The sequence below is a fragment of the Egretta garzetta genome, unplaced genomic scaffold (genome assembly GCF_000687185.1).
Source record: "Egretta garzetta isolate BGI_Z169 unplaced genomic scaffold, ASM68718v1 scaffold81, whole genome shotgun sequence".
NCBI classification, from domain to species: domain Eukaryota; kingdom Metazoa; phylum Chordata; class Aves; order Pelecaniformes; family Ardeidae; genus Egretta; species Egretta garzetta.
In genome coordinates this window covers 1,820,156-1,834,820 of record NW_009258671.1, presented here as the reverse complement: position 1 = coordinate 1,834,820, position 14,665 = coordinate 1,820,156, and the positions used below count along the sequence as shown (strand labels likewise).

General features: G+C 35.0%; 1 protein-coding gene across 1 annotated transcript in view; it reads left to right on the top strand.

Annotated features, from left to right (window-relative positions):
• PLCZ1 (phospholipase C zeta 1) overlaps positions 1–14,665 on the top strand; it is a 54,858-nt gene that overhangs the window by 16,200 nt on the left and 23,993 nt on the right. Inside the window, exons 5-7 of the mRNA XM_009648730.2 lie at positions 225–369; positions 3,449–3,601; positions 13,103–13,330. Of these exons, the coding sequence (XP_009647025.1) occupies positions 225–369; positions 3,449–3,601; positions 13,103–13,330 (526 nt within the window). The remainder of the gene's footprint in view (positions 1–224; positions 370–3,448; positions 3,602–13,102; positions 13,331–14,665) is intronic.

The window sequence follows — 14,665 nt, the reverse complement described above, 5'->3', positions numbered from 1 at the left end:
TAAAGACCAAGCACAATCTGATTCTGTAAGTGTGATGCTGTTATTTTTAAGCATAATGATTTTCAAACTTCTATATAATTCTATAGGGTTTTTCTTTTGTGATGAAAAAGTAGGTTTTTTTTGTGATTATTCAATGTGCTTGTAATCAGAAATACAGCAACTTGTATAAGAAAGTGTGGTATCTTTCTTTTGACTGTAAAATTGTTTCTCTTGTTCTTTTGAAGCGCTCTCTTAAAAGGATGTCGTTGCCTGGAAATTGACTGCTGGGATGGCTCAAACAATGAACCTGTTGTGTATCATGGTCACACTTTAACAAGCAAAATTCCATTTCATTCTGTAATTCAAGTGATAGACAAGTATGCATTTGTGGTATGTATATATACATATATATATTGGTTAAAATGTGATGGTGACTTTAACAAAGCCCACAGACGTGGTTGTTGCAAATTATTCTTCAGGATAAAAAAATGTGACAGTGCTTCTGGCAGTGGGCATTGTTGAAATAACTTATGGAAAAACTGTGTTAATGTTCTTAATATATTTTTAAATTTTATTTAAGGGAAAAGTAAACATGTTTTGCTGATAATGATTATAAACCAAAATGGTGCAAGGAATTCAGAAGAACTTGTTAGATGGAATTCTCACCCGAGGTCATTTAAACAAGGACTGAATATAACGTGAACAACTACTTCAGAATCAGTCTAATGTTTTCTCTTTCTTGGTATCTTTCAATTTTTTTACTTCACTTATTCTTCTGTGGATACCAGTTTGTCTTATATCCTATGCTTGAATTTACGAAATAGAGAAAAATGTTAGATTATAGCTGAGTTTGAGACTTTTTTTTTTCATTTCCTCTCTTCTTATTTTGAATTCAAGGCCTGATAAAGGTTACCATCTACTGCTGTCTTTTTGTCAGATGACTCATTAGGGCAATGTCCCTTCTGCCTATCTCTGGCAAAGCAGTGAAAGCTGGAGAGCTTTTGGCACCATCTCAGTCTTTTGTACAGTTTTCTGGCAAAACTCCTGCTCAAATGAAATCCTGAACAACTATTAAGATAACTCTTGTATTCAGACCAGCATTATGTGTTGAACGTATACACCTATGATCACACGTTTGTATGGATTTTTATGTATATATATTTTTAGCCTTCTCAGAGTGAGGCAAAGATTTATTTTTTCTGTTCTGATTTCTATATAAAAATTAATTAGTCTCTGATTTTAAAAGATAGAATCGTAGAACAGAATCATACAATGTTTTGGGTTTGAAGGGACTCCTAGAGGTCACCTAGACCAACCCCCCTGCAGTGAGCAGGGACACTGCTAAATAGATCAGGTTGCTCAGAGCCCCGTCTAACCTGGTCTTAAATGTTTCCAGGGATGGGGCCTCCACTACCTCTCTGGGCAACCCGTTCCAGTGTTTCACCACCCTCATTGTAAAGACAGTGAAAACAAAAATATGGTTTTATTTCACTGTTCTTCACAACCCATTAGATATAACACCTATTTTTGCTAATACAGAGTGTTTTATAAAATACTATAACACAAACCTCATTTAACAGGCACAAGTTACAATATGAAGATGAAATCACAACAATAGGTAAAAATTCATACCAGCTGTCTATCCAGGCTATGGTGTGCTTCCATTAGTAGTCCATTGCAAATGGCCAGGTGAAAAGTATAAAACCAGGGTAAACATAAAATGGTACTTCCCTTAGAAATTTACAGTTTAAGTTTTGCCCAAGCAAAGATTTTATTCAGAATTTTTGTTTTTAGTACCCACCAATATTACTGGCAACTTATGAGTTTTATTTACACAGTCTAAATGGACATGTCTTTTTTGAGTTATTCTATAATTTTTACTTGATTTGCCATCTTTCATCTGTCTTGATTGAGTACTGTGATGAGTAAGGTTTAATGAGTTCCAAGAAAAGTTTGTGACATTATAAAAAAAATGCATAGCTTGTTCTTGTGAAGGCAATGATTTCTGAGGAAATTTTAAGGATGTTGTCAATTTGAAATGTAGTCTATTAAATCTGTCATAAATTAAATCAAAAGACATATAATCCTGGTTTACTTTCTCAGTTGCAATTTCAGAATCTGATTTTACCTTTTAAAAACAAAATAAATCAGTTGTCTCTTTTCATGACAAAACTGTGTAAACAATGGAGGAAATTCTGTACACAAACCATTGTCCCCCACAAACCAGAGAAATATTTTAAATCTGTGTCACTTAGAGTAAACTGGTGGCTACAATTAATATTTACCTGAAAGCAAATTTTGCCTTTTCATTGTCCTTTAAAATAGGTGACAACCACTAAACGAGCTATCACTGAAATATCTCAGATGTAAATTTAAAGATACATGATTATGTCGAAGCTTCCAAGTTCTTCCTATAGCTACATGAAAATTGCAATACTTTTGTTTTCTTTGGGTTTTTTCCCCTTATTTCACCTTGTTGAAATAATTTTTCACAAAACTTACTTATTATTTCTAAAAAAGTCATTGACCTGATGTGCTAATTCCCTGTTGGGATGACTTATTCAAAAGAATTTCAAAGCGGCTGTGATATAACCTTTAGGTGCAAAAAAAATGTGTTTCTTAGGAAGAACAGACATTAGGTCTGAAAAGATGAAGATTTCTTTAATTTTGAAGAAGACCAAAATGTTCAACATTGATGTTTTTAGAATTCAGAATGTTTTAAGTCTCTTTTGAAATGAACCTAAATATTTTTTTATGTTTTACTGTGTTGGGGAGCTTTTACCCCTTCCTCCTTTTTTTGGCAGATGAGATTATAACTCCTCTTTTTTCTTTGCAAGTTCATTTGTTGAGAAATGCTGTTTGGGAAACACAGTAGCCAATGCATCATTCTTTAGAAACTGTATATCAGCTGAGCTATTAACTCTGTGAGAAATTCTGCTTTTTGCTTCCAGGTGGTACCCTGCCTTGTGCAATTGAATCAGTCTGATTTTTGGCTGATTTAATGCTTATTTTCTCTCTACTTTCTTTAAATCCAACCTTAAACAGTACGTTCAATGCCTCTGATAAATGATTTTTTATGGATTATTGGACAAATACACTTCAATATGTGCTTTCCAAAGATCAGCACAGTTTTTACCTGTTTTCTCTGATGAAGTGTTGTGTTCTTAACTGATCTCCATTTGATCTCCCTAGTTGTTGTTTTTTATCTCTGTATGTGTCTAGCCCTGTTTTAAATCCCCTTAATTTCCTGAGGATGCATTTTTTGCTCTTTTTCATTTATGCTTTCTCTTTTCTGTAACTATTGTGAGCCTTTTTATGGTGCTACCTGAAACAACTGACCTATATTCTGAAAGTTTTGAAAATAAATGAAAATACAGATTACCAAGGGGCCTTTTGTCAGATATTTTGGGTAATCAAGTAGTCTTCTTGTTATTTATTAATAATAAAAGCCTTTAAATTATGTTTCCAGGCATCTGACTATCCAGTTGTACTGTCTTTGGAGAATCACTGCAGTCCTAAGCAACAGGAAGTAATGGCAGACTATTTAGAAAATATTCTAGGTGACAAACTTATTACTTCAACAATTGGCGATACAGTAGTGACTCAACTACCTTCTCCTGAGGTAATAAGATTGCATTTTTATCTCTGAAGGATAGGGGAAAAAACTGGGTTGGTTTGTTGGGGGTTTTTTTATTTTTCTGAACCTGAATTTTATGAAAATACTCATCTGGTGTCTGAAATAGACTTCAGGTAGTAACAAAAAATAATTAAACACAAAAAAACCACAGGAAAAGATAAAGAAAACAGAATTTTTAAACAACATTAAACCTTAAACCAAAATTTAAAAATCTTCACTTTAAACATAATAGTGTATCTGTTTTCTGCTAATCAATTTTTTGTTCCTTAGATTGAAAGAATTTCCTGAAATTTAAACATTGTTATTGAAATGGAAAACAGAATCTACATTTTTTTGTTAAAAACAAAGTTGGTGGAACTATTTCATTGAGTTCTGTTACTGCAAAAACATTCTCTCTTTCTCAGTATGTTTCTCCCTAAGGCAGTGTTTCTCAGCTGGTGGCTTGAGACCCCTGGGATATGAAGTCAGCAAAGGCAATTAGATGGGTGTTGAAAATTTTATTGCAAACTAAAACAAATAGATTTTCATTGTTCCAGTCTTTGCACATAATTTTCTTTCAAGGACAAAGAGTTTTTTTAATCTCTTGTAACACAAATACATGCATACATACAAAATAGTTATTTAGGCTTGTCACTGTTATCAGTGATACATCAGCTATGTTTTATGCCCTTTTTTTACAGTAGCTGAAAAAGGAACAATGCAAATGAGAGTGTGGGGAGGAAACACTGTCATAAGGAAAGACAACACACACAGAGATGTATTTTTATAGAGGATTTGTCATGGAAAAAATATTTTTGAAGTGCTTGTAACATTATGTTTTTATATAACACTGGCCAATATTACTTTGCAACCTTGAAAACTGTTCTGTAAATTAGAAAAATATATAAACTGTATTAAACATGAGTGTTTGTTTTAAAGCGTCTCAAAGCACAGCTGCATTCAGTCTAATAGATATCCAAGGATCATATTGTCTCTGTAGCAAACACAAAATCAGGGTACTGCATCCAAATCGTGAAGTCACTGAATCACATACTTCAAAATATTACTTTCTGTGACATATGTCCCTTGCCATATGTATACTGTGATATAGGAAATTCATATTTCATATTTCCATAGCTTAGAGTTTTCATAAGTCAGCTCTGTAGAATTTTTGCCTGAAAATACATTGCTGGGTTCTATAATTATTTCTCACTTAAGGGTATGCTGTTCATGTGACATTCATTCTACTGAAATTTTAATCTTTTAAAGTTGTGTGAGATGTATTCCACATCTATGTAAGATGTAAGTTACCTAAATAATACCAGTGTCCTCAGCTGATTTACCAAAGTCTGAATTTATTAAATAATTATGTTGAGAATGAATAAGGATTAGGATCCTCTCAATTTCTCTTAGCATGTAAGAAAAATCATTAGGATTTTATTTTACAATGGCAATATGTAGGTATGACTGAATTTACAAATAGAGTAGCAAGCTTCACTTTTGGCTAGCGTCTTTTTGAAGAACCACTTTTGGTCCATGTTCAAAAGGAGTTTAGAGGCATCACATCTTTTAAGGTTGGGACCTTGTGCATATTCAAGGCCTGGGTAAATTCATTATTGTTTGAGTGAGCCAGATGCTGAACTTAGTCTTAAGCCTGCTTTACTTAAGCAGCACGAAAGAGATGGAACTATGTTATGGAACTATAAATGATTAATTTAAAATGCTGTACATGAGAAGGATTCTCAGTTAGTGTAGATAAAAATAGTTGTCACCTATGTCATTTACTGTTCCACTTTTTACAAGAAGTAACACTATCAAGAATAGGGAAGAAACTATATATTCTATAGGAATCCAAGCGGTAAGGCCATCCCAGGAAGAAAATGGTATCAGAAGTGTTAACACCAGTAACAGAGTAAAGGCATTGTTCTTTAAACATGACATTCTTCTGATTTCTAATATAAGTCTAATAAAATATAGTAAGTATCAGGATGATTAAAGTTCAGTGTAATTGCTTAGATATGAGATTGGTTCAACAGAATGATAAATGTTCATTGGCATGGCTCAAGCACAGTAAACACATCTGCTTAGAGGCTGATACAACGAGTAGTCTGATAACTCATTTTGAAAAAAATTACTATGAATAATGCACTCAAGGGAATTGGTGTACCTGCCTACGTGAGAACTTTTACTAGCAAAATTTTTATCAGATAACTGCATCTATACTTTATTCATATGCAACAAAATGGAAAAGCTTTGAAATCAGTTTCTTCTTTTGAAACTTTATGTGACTCATCTGTATTTGTATGTAGACCTGTACCTTTCACTGAATATTGAAATAAAAAAAAAGAAATAGGAAATATAGGACAAAGCAACATTTTTTAAAAGAAATCATTATACATTCTAATTTAGCCTTCTAATTTTTTTTCTCTTAAGTTTTATTTGTAGAGTCCTGTTCAGCATGTTCTATGGCCAAAATACATTAATTTCACCTAGATTATTAGCTTTTTCCTTGGCATGTTTTATTGGATATGCTTTTTAAATCTGTTCTAAATATTAATTTAAAATTACAATCTCTTCAGTGTTGCTTCTTTTTTTTAGATTGTTACACTCATATTACAGCAAAATAAAAATAGGTGGTAAATTACTTATAGGCTAAAATATTTACTTATCTTGATTATAAATGAATATGTGTATCACACTAAAGTAGCTCAGTATTAAGGTGAATACACTTCAAGTTACTTTACTATGTGTTTGTATATATGTATATGAATTGAATTACTCTGAGTTTCCTACATTTTTGTTTTCCTTCCTTTGTCATCTTCACCTACCATGAGTTGAGCTGCACTCTCTTCCCTTCTGCTTGGATTTTAGCAAGGAAGATGGGAGGGATTGAAAGGGTAGTGAGGCTTTCACTCTTCATTGAAATTAACAATAACCACAGAGACATTTTTTACAATATACTCTGTTAGAGAATATTCCAATCTAATAATATCCCTAGGGATACAGCACAAACCTCTTCACTTCCACATGTCTCTCACATGACTATAAATGCAATGGGCACACTTCTGTCCCTCAAATCCTCTGGTTGTCTGTGTAACAAGTTATTGATCACTTAGTTGTCACCTCTTGTGTTCATGACCTGTGCTATTGCCTTGCTAGGCTTCTTTTTTTAACAACCTACTTGTAGGATCCCTTAAAGATTTGGCTCCAGACTAACCAGCTCAGCCCTCATTCCCTTTTCTCTCAGATTTCTTTGTCAAGGACCTTCAACATCCAACTTCTCCCTGTCACATGAGGCTGAAACACGTTTCTTGGGTGGGAAATCCTCTTTATCTGACAGCTACTGTTCCTAGTTTTGCTCCTCCTATGAAGGGGGTACATGCAGCTCATGCAAGGCTTCCTTTCAATACCCGCTTCTCAGTGTTCTTCAAGATCCAAATCAAATGGTGCCCTTGTCTGTACACGAAGTCGAATACCACATAATTTCTCCAAACACTTCATAGAAACCTTTGCCAATTACAGGTTCTTTAGATCTTGGAGATCTGGAGATCTCCATGGAAATTTTTTTCTCCTCTGTTGTCTGATCAATCCCCTACTTTATTTTCTAAGTAGGTTTTGAGCTACACCTCTGTCATCTGAGATGATTGTGTTCTTCTGGAAGAAGGATTAGAATGCAGAGCAAACGCAGTCTTAGGTGCTTCCTTGGACCACAGCTCATGCATGTGTCCTACTATCTTAAGTCTTAAGTGAAAAACACAAGGAGGTCCAGAAAAGAAAATTGGATGGTCACTGAAAGCTATTGCTCTCTGCTTTTTCTCGACACCTGCTTGCCCTGAAACACAAAATCCAGAAAGTTTCAGGAAGAGGTTTTTAATTTTTTGGTCTTAGTCACATGTTTAACCTGCAACTGGCTATACTAGTACTATTAATTCCCTGGAATATTACTGTATTCTGTAGCATCTCAAGAGACGATTCTTCCTCTACGTGTAGAGTAGAGGAAGGAGAAGGCTTTTGCACTGTTTCATTCTTTCACACAGCCCTTATCCACTGAGATAAACCAAGGCCACCCTTGACCTTCACCAATCACTTCTGCTGCATCTGTCCTCTTACCTCCTTCCCATGCAGATATTTTGCCACTCAAAGCAACAGACCCACTACAATCCTCTCCTTGCAGTCTTGGCCACTATGGTGCTTCTAAAGAGACTTCATGAACTTCCTTTAATATTTGCTGGAATATCAGGTCCTTTTAGTCAGTTCACACATTAAATTATATTTGGCATCACTGACTGGCACCAGAGATGTCTGCCAATTGCACCAGCACTCCTGGAATATGCTAATATAAGGTGACAGAATGTGGTGTCCTGTGCAGCAATTTGTAAATGAACTTAGAAAATAATAGAATCCTAGAAATGAGACCAATATTTTCTTACTCTGCTGAATCTTTCCTCTCTAATGGCTTTGACAGCTACTGAAACAAGTGAGCCTCAAATGTGACACATGAAAAAGTATGTAAATGCATTGATGCTTTTGTTCCTCAATTATTTTGTGTTGTAGTGCATCAAACTACCTTACGCTGCTGGCATGATATATACATGAACTATTTAGGAATTTTTCATTATTTGCAGGTTTCCTATCACAAAATTGAAAAGAGATGTTGATGTATTGTTAACTGAAAGTGAAGTAGGAACTACTGTTATTTTAAAAGCAATTTTCAACATTTACTATACAAGATCAATTACTATGTTATGGTGGTTTAGAAGCACTTCTGGCCACTATCTCCAAGGTTTCCCTATAGTTATTAAAGCCATGCTATCTAAATAAAAGGACATATTTAATAATTTCCTTGAGAAATATGCATAGAATATCTCTAGTAGTACTTTAGGCTTTCTGGGCATTTTAAATCCTTCTATAAGGGTAAAATCACCTAACCCCATAGCCAATATGCCTCCTTCGCATTCTTCTTCACCCGTATCTACTCAAAGAGCTTTCTATACACAGTCACTGTTTTCCCAGAACAGTCACTGTTTTCCCAGAATGCACCAGTCTGGGTGAACCGAGTACCACAGTCTTCGACATCCTGATACAACATTTGAGTTTATGTCTAAGAGATTCATACAGCTACTGCACTTTCTTCCTTTCTCTGTAAAGCCCTGTCTTACTGACAAACTTTCAAAACTTGGTTGTACCTGGCTGTCTATAATCTTTGACAAATAGATTCTTACTGACTGTCTGTAACACCTGACAAAAGGGTAATAGCATGATTAACCTGTGGCTATATGATTCAATTTTCGGTCTAACCATCTCCAAATTTTCCTCTCCCATATCTTTATAGGGTTTTATAGTCTTATTTTCTTGGTATTTAAAAAGTAGAACATGAAGATTTTCACTCAGAAATTCAAGATCAAGACTGCTTTAACATACCTAATTCTGTTGCTTCAGTGATGAGTTTAATTCCTATTTTTTGACCTACAAGTCACATATGCAAATGTCTTGACCAAATCTTTGAATCAGAAATATCTTTGCTTCTTAGGAAGTCAAAACCATTTCCTTTCAGTTCACTGTTTTGCTTTTCAATCTGCCTTTGGCATCTATTCTTTAAAAAAATGAGATGAAATATGTTGAAAATTTAGCATGCCTTGGTGATGACCTTAGAAATATGAAAATCAGTATTGTTTCTCATAAAATTTCTGGATTCTCTAGGTTGGGCTCAGACTTTTCTCAGTATTGCACAGTAAAATGGCTAGAGGCAGTGCAAACAAACTGAAACACAAGGAATTCCACTTAAATGTGAGAAAAAGAATTTTTCCTGTGAGGGTGGTCAGGAGCTGGAACAGGTTGCCTGGAGAAATTATAGATTCTCCATCTTGGAGGTACTCAAAACCTGACTGGACACAGCCCTAACTTTTAATGACCTTGCTTTGAACAAAGGTGTTGGACCAGATGGTCTCCAGCGATCCCTTCCAAACTCAGCCATTCTGTATTTATATGGTATGGCTTCCTGGATTGATCTTGGATCTATCTCGTGACTTGTCTGGCAGTCACTGGACTGCTTCCTGAACTTGCCTACCGTCATCGGACCTGCTTTACTTCTCTTACTGTTACCCAAGCTGGAGAGCCCCATCCCTGCCCTGCTGTCACCCTCAGCTCCTGGGTCACCTCGTGCAGCTGCTGATCCTTGCTACTCTCTGACTCCAAGTTGTTGTGGATTCTTCAACCGTGAGCAGCAGGTTGGTTAAAAGTGTGATTTGCAACATATTTGCTGATGAGTTATAACCCATTTTTTTTTGCCTTAAATGTCTCTAACTAATGCAAAATCATCTGCACTAGAACCATCTCTGAGAGTACTGTGAGATGGCTTTTTGATTGCATGTTGGGAAGGTCTATGTGTATTTTCTTATTCTCTTATGTCTGATGGAGTCCTCAGGTAAAACAGGACAAGACATTGCTAGCTAAGGGTTCTGTTTTTCAATGGGATCTAAACTTACTGCCAACAGTTATATTAGGTCAAGCCTCTGAGCCATTAGCAGATTAGAGTTCCTCTCTTTATCTTTGAAGTCTGTTTCCTGAGTGGGACTTGTTCTGGTAGATGAATGAGAAATAATACCTTGCAAAATTTAAGTACAGAGTGTTTCTTAGAACACATACACTTTTACCCAGGATTGTGTCAGGTTCTCATTTCATCCAGAAAATTAGTCTGCCAGTGTCACCCTTCCCAATTTCCTCCTTTAGGCAGTTTTTGCTTTTTCATATTGTTAATAAATGGACATTTAGAAAGATTCTCTCATATATTTTGTGTCTACTACAGAGCATAACACAGAACTGGAATTCTCAATGTAGGGGACTTCGCACTAGGTAACAGTATCATATGAAAGCTTGTTATGAGATAGCTAAGAAGGTGCTCCTGATATAATTAATATCCATTTAACTAGAGCTCAGATGTCACTGGTAGTATCGATTCCAAATATCTCAATAATTGTGATTTATAAGGCTGCCACAAGGACATACCTTCACACCTTCACTGAGTGTGATTCTCTTCCTGAATCATTGAAGAATACTGGTGGTGGTTTGTTTTTTTTTTAAACAGTTCTACTTAACAATAGTGTCCTCTTATTTTAATTCAAAATAAATTTTGTCAATACCTCAAAATCTTCCCTCATCTCAGACTTCATGGAAGGTATTGCATCTTTAGCCTATATCAGTATTTAAGACAGTAATATAATTCTTGAAATAGAAAACTATGTAAAACATCAAACTGATTTTAATCTTGTTACTTAGCAAGATTTTCAGGATTTGATATTTCTCTTACTAAGCACCTACAGCTGGTCAGGAGAGGAGAAGAGAGAAGAACATGCTCAATTTAAATAGGGGAGGCTATTCTCTTTTTAATACTCATGACACAAATCCAAGGTTTATTCTCTAAATTGCTGAGGACTGATTTTTGTCCCTTTTTACATTAACTGCAGTGGTCAGTAGGTGAGTTTGCCTGATCCTTTCCAAAGTGCTTGTGATTTTGTCTTGGAGTCTTGTATTACTTCAGCTGTTCTGATTTGTGTTGTACATCACATTAACCAGAATGCCTATTTAGTACAATAACATGTTTATTTAATTATTTAAATATTTGTTCCAACTGATTGTACTTGGATGCTTTTGCTTATACCAGCCTTGAAGTCCCATTATGCTCTGGGGAAGATCTATTATGCTCTACATATTTAATTTTTTTAGTAGCAAAATTTCTTCTTGCTAGATCATTTTCTGTAACTGTTTTTGAAGAAAGCCCTGTGATTTTAAAATGTTATCTTTGTAGAAACAAAAAGAAAAAAATAAATGTTTGTCCTACCTCAGGGTATTTACATCTTTCCTAACAGTTCATAAACTGAATTTTAGAAACTATCTGACTTAAAACATCATGGCCATTTTTATATGAAGACACAGACTGTGGTCTTTTTTTATTTAAAGCAAGTTTGCATATAGGAGGCAGTAATCTATCCATAGAAAGGTTTTCCTCCCCATGTATACCAGTTGGTTTTTTTCAGTTTGCAGAATTAAATCTTAGTTATGAATAACATAATACAAGACCAAAACTGGATAGAATTGCTTTTAAATATTGGGAAATATGAAGGTGCAAAAGAAAATTCAGAACTCTTTAAAATATAAGTAGCATTACTCATGTTAAAACTCTTCTAAAAATATCACGGAAAAAAAAAATGAGTGCATCAATAAGAAATGAAGGAAATGTTAAAGGGCATCCTTATTCTGAAGCACCAGTGCAGAGAGACTAATCAAATCTTACACTAACATGGCATTGATAGATATTAAGCATAGGATATCTCATTCTGCTGGCACACTGACAAACTACTAATACAAGATCTGAAGTGATAAGGGGATTATCAGCAATGAAGATTGCAATGTAAATAAATGGAATGTCTATTTCTTTGCCTATGGCTCTAGTTTCTGTTATAAAGCTTTGGTTTTATATATATGTTTCAATCATCCGTGCTTTTCATATTTACTTAATGGATGCCTTAAAATACAATTTTTCTGTTATCTTTCATTTAATGTGTAAGTATTTTTTCCTTGATTCTGTAACCTTCCCAGCCGTATAGCCTTCCCTTTCACTAGTACATATGAAAATTAAGGAATATTTTTATGGATTACTTTATCCAAGAACCTAAGTAAGTCCTCTTACTCACTGGCAGTTCCTGTGTACAGAGATAGAGATGAATGTCTGCTACATAATAGCTGGTTTACTATGAATATTGTTTCATAAATCTAAGTCAAATTTATACCCATAGGATTCAGGTGCATAGATGAAATCCATCTTATTAGAAATGATAATATTTAATGATTTTTTTTCCTACTTTTTTATTATGGAAGTTGAAACATACCCATTTAAAAATAGAGAAACTGCCTAGGCAACAAATTACCAAACTCTGTTAATTTCCCTGACCCAATAAGATCAGCACAAGGATCCACTGTATAATGACATAACAACAAAAGTTTTAATTTGATGTGCTAGACAGATGTGCACAAATGCACTAATCAGATAAGGTAACATACCTCCAGCAGCTGCAATGATAGCTAAAAAAAAAATTCAAATTAATATCAGACACATGTTTATAAGTCTAGACATAAAAATGAATTCACACATAGTAAAAAAAATATACCTTCCGTGTCTTACCTGGCCATCACCTCTGACTCTTACTTAACTTCCTACCTTAATGTTGCTCACAGTTTCAACATCTGTGTACCTGTGTGGTGAAAAGCCTTTTTTCCTGTCACAGGGTTAGATATTCACATTCTGTTGTGTACTTTGATTCCCAGATTCTGTTTGGTTTAGTTGCTTTTGACTTCTGCCTCATCAATATCTATCTTCACTTCACTGTGTTACCTCACGTCATTGTACTTAATATACAGCTTTGAACATGTGTTAAGTAACATCTAGATATGAAAACTTACAATTAGTCCATACATAATCCTAGTTACTACTCTTTAACCTCTTTTCTACAGATGTTAAAATTCAGAATTCTGGTAAAAAATAAAAAAGTTGGAACAATTGAGGAAGGTATGCTCAGGAGAGATCTTGACAGTCATGGCGAGACAGGGGAAATTTCTGATTTTGAAAATATATCTGACGAAGATGAGACTGATGAAAAAGCCCCTCTTTACCCAAAGAGTGATTCCTCAAAAAGAAAAAGTGAACATATACCTTCAGCCCCACCTCGAAAAAAGGCAAAGGTAACTTTTGTCTCAACTGAGTTTAAGGAATATATTATATTTAAATAGAGACCAAATTTAAAAGGTAGGTTTTAAAATTACTTAGAGTAAAGTATTTAATTTTTAGCTCAAGGTTTCAGAGTTTTCCTGGTTCTTACAAGACACTCCAAAGTGGAGAGTATTTTAGTATCCACCTAAAAAGCAACCTCTCCCTGTGCTCCCACCCTGAACACCACCGCATTTTGCACTTTCAAGTCTTGTGCTTGTCCCAGGTGCTCAGTACCACACTAGGTCTAAGATGAAGTTGCCTAGCTGCTTTGTTGGTCTCAAGGCCCTGCTGGAGCTATACATGGAGAACACTCATAGCAGTTCCTGATAATGAAGGACAGAGAATTCCCACTGAGGAGTTCCCTTTCCCCTATTTTCTTTTGTTCTGGATTTATGCATGAAATTAGGTATAGAATTCTGGTTGCACTAAAACATTTTTAAGCATTTATAACAGAAAAGGTATTTTTACATTTATCATTTAGAGACTTAACTTTAAATACTATTTCTGAAAGAGAGTGTAAAAATTGGATGTAATTTTCTTTTTAACAGTCAAATTGAACTTACTTTTTTTTAACAGAATATTAATTCTCTGCTGTGGAAATCTATTGCTCCATCAGGGTTCAGACTGCTTTGTTTAAGTTTTTTCAGCAGACAGGAAACGCCGAGTATACAGTCATTTTTGCACATCATGCTCTGATTATCTGAATACAGACAGACTGGCAATGCTCCTCAGGGCTCAGTATTTTTGCTGAGAGGCAGTGTCTCTTCCTCTGTGTTTTTTTCTACGTGATTTGAAGGTCAAGACCTTTGCTTCTTTTTCTTTCCATCTGATATAGAGAGGTAGTAAGGAAAAATTCTGAGGAAGGTGAGAGTCCTCTTTGAACAGGGGGGGCCATATATTTGCTTCACATATATTTGTAACATCGTGTTACAGAGCAGCACATATACCACTTATGTCTTGATCAACAGCAGCAACAACAGATGTCTGGATAAGTTTCACAAGCAGAAGAGAAAATGGTTTCCTGGGTCCCATTCTATTGTTCTGTTGAAGGGTGGGAGAGCAGTTGAATCCACACTGAAAATACCCTAGTGATGCTGTTGGCTTTGGCTGTGTCACTGCCTTCCACATCCAGATAGCTGTATTAGTCAGGAGTTCTGTGCCAGTACACTCCTATTGCTCCTCATGGGACATAGCCCCATAATTAATGTACTTGAACTTTACGTAGTTTAAGAGCCACAAGCAGGCAATCCCTATTATTTTGTCAGATGAAAATTTGCCTTCAAAAACTTTAATGGAATGTAAACATT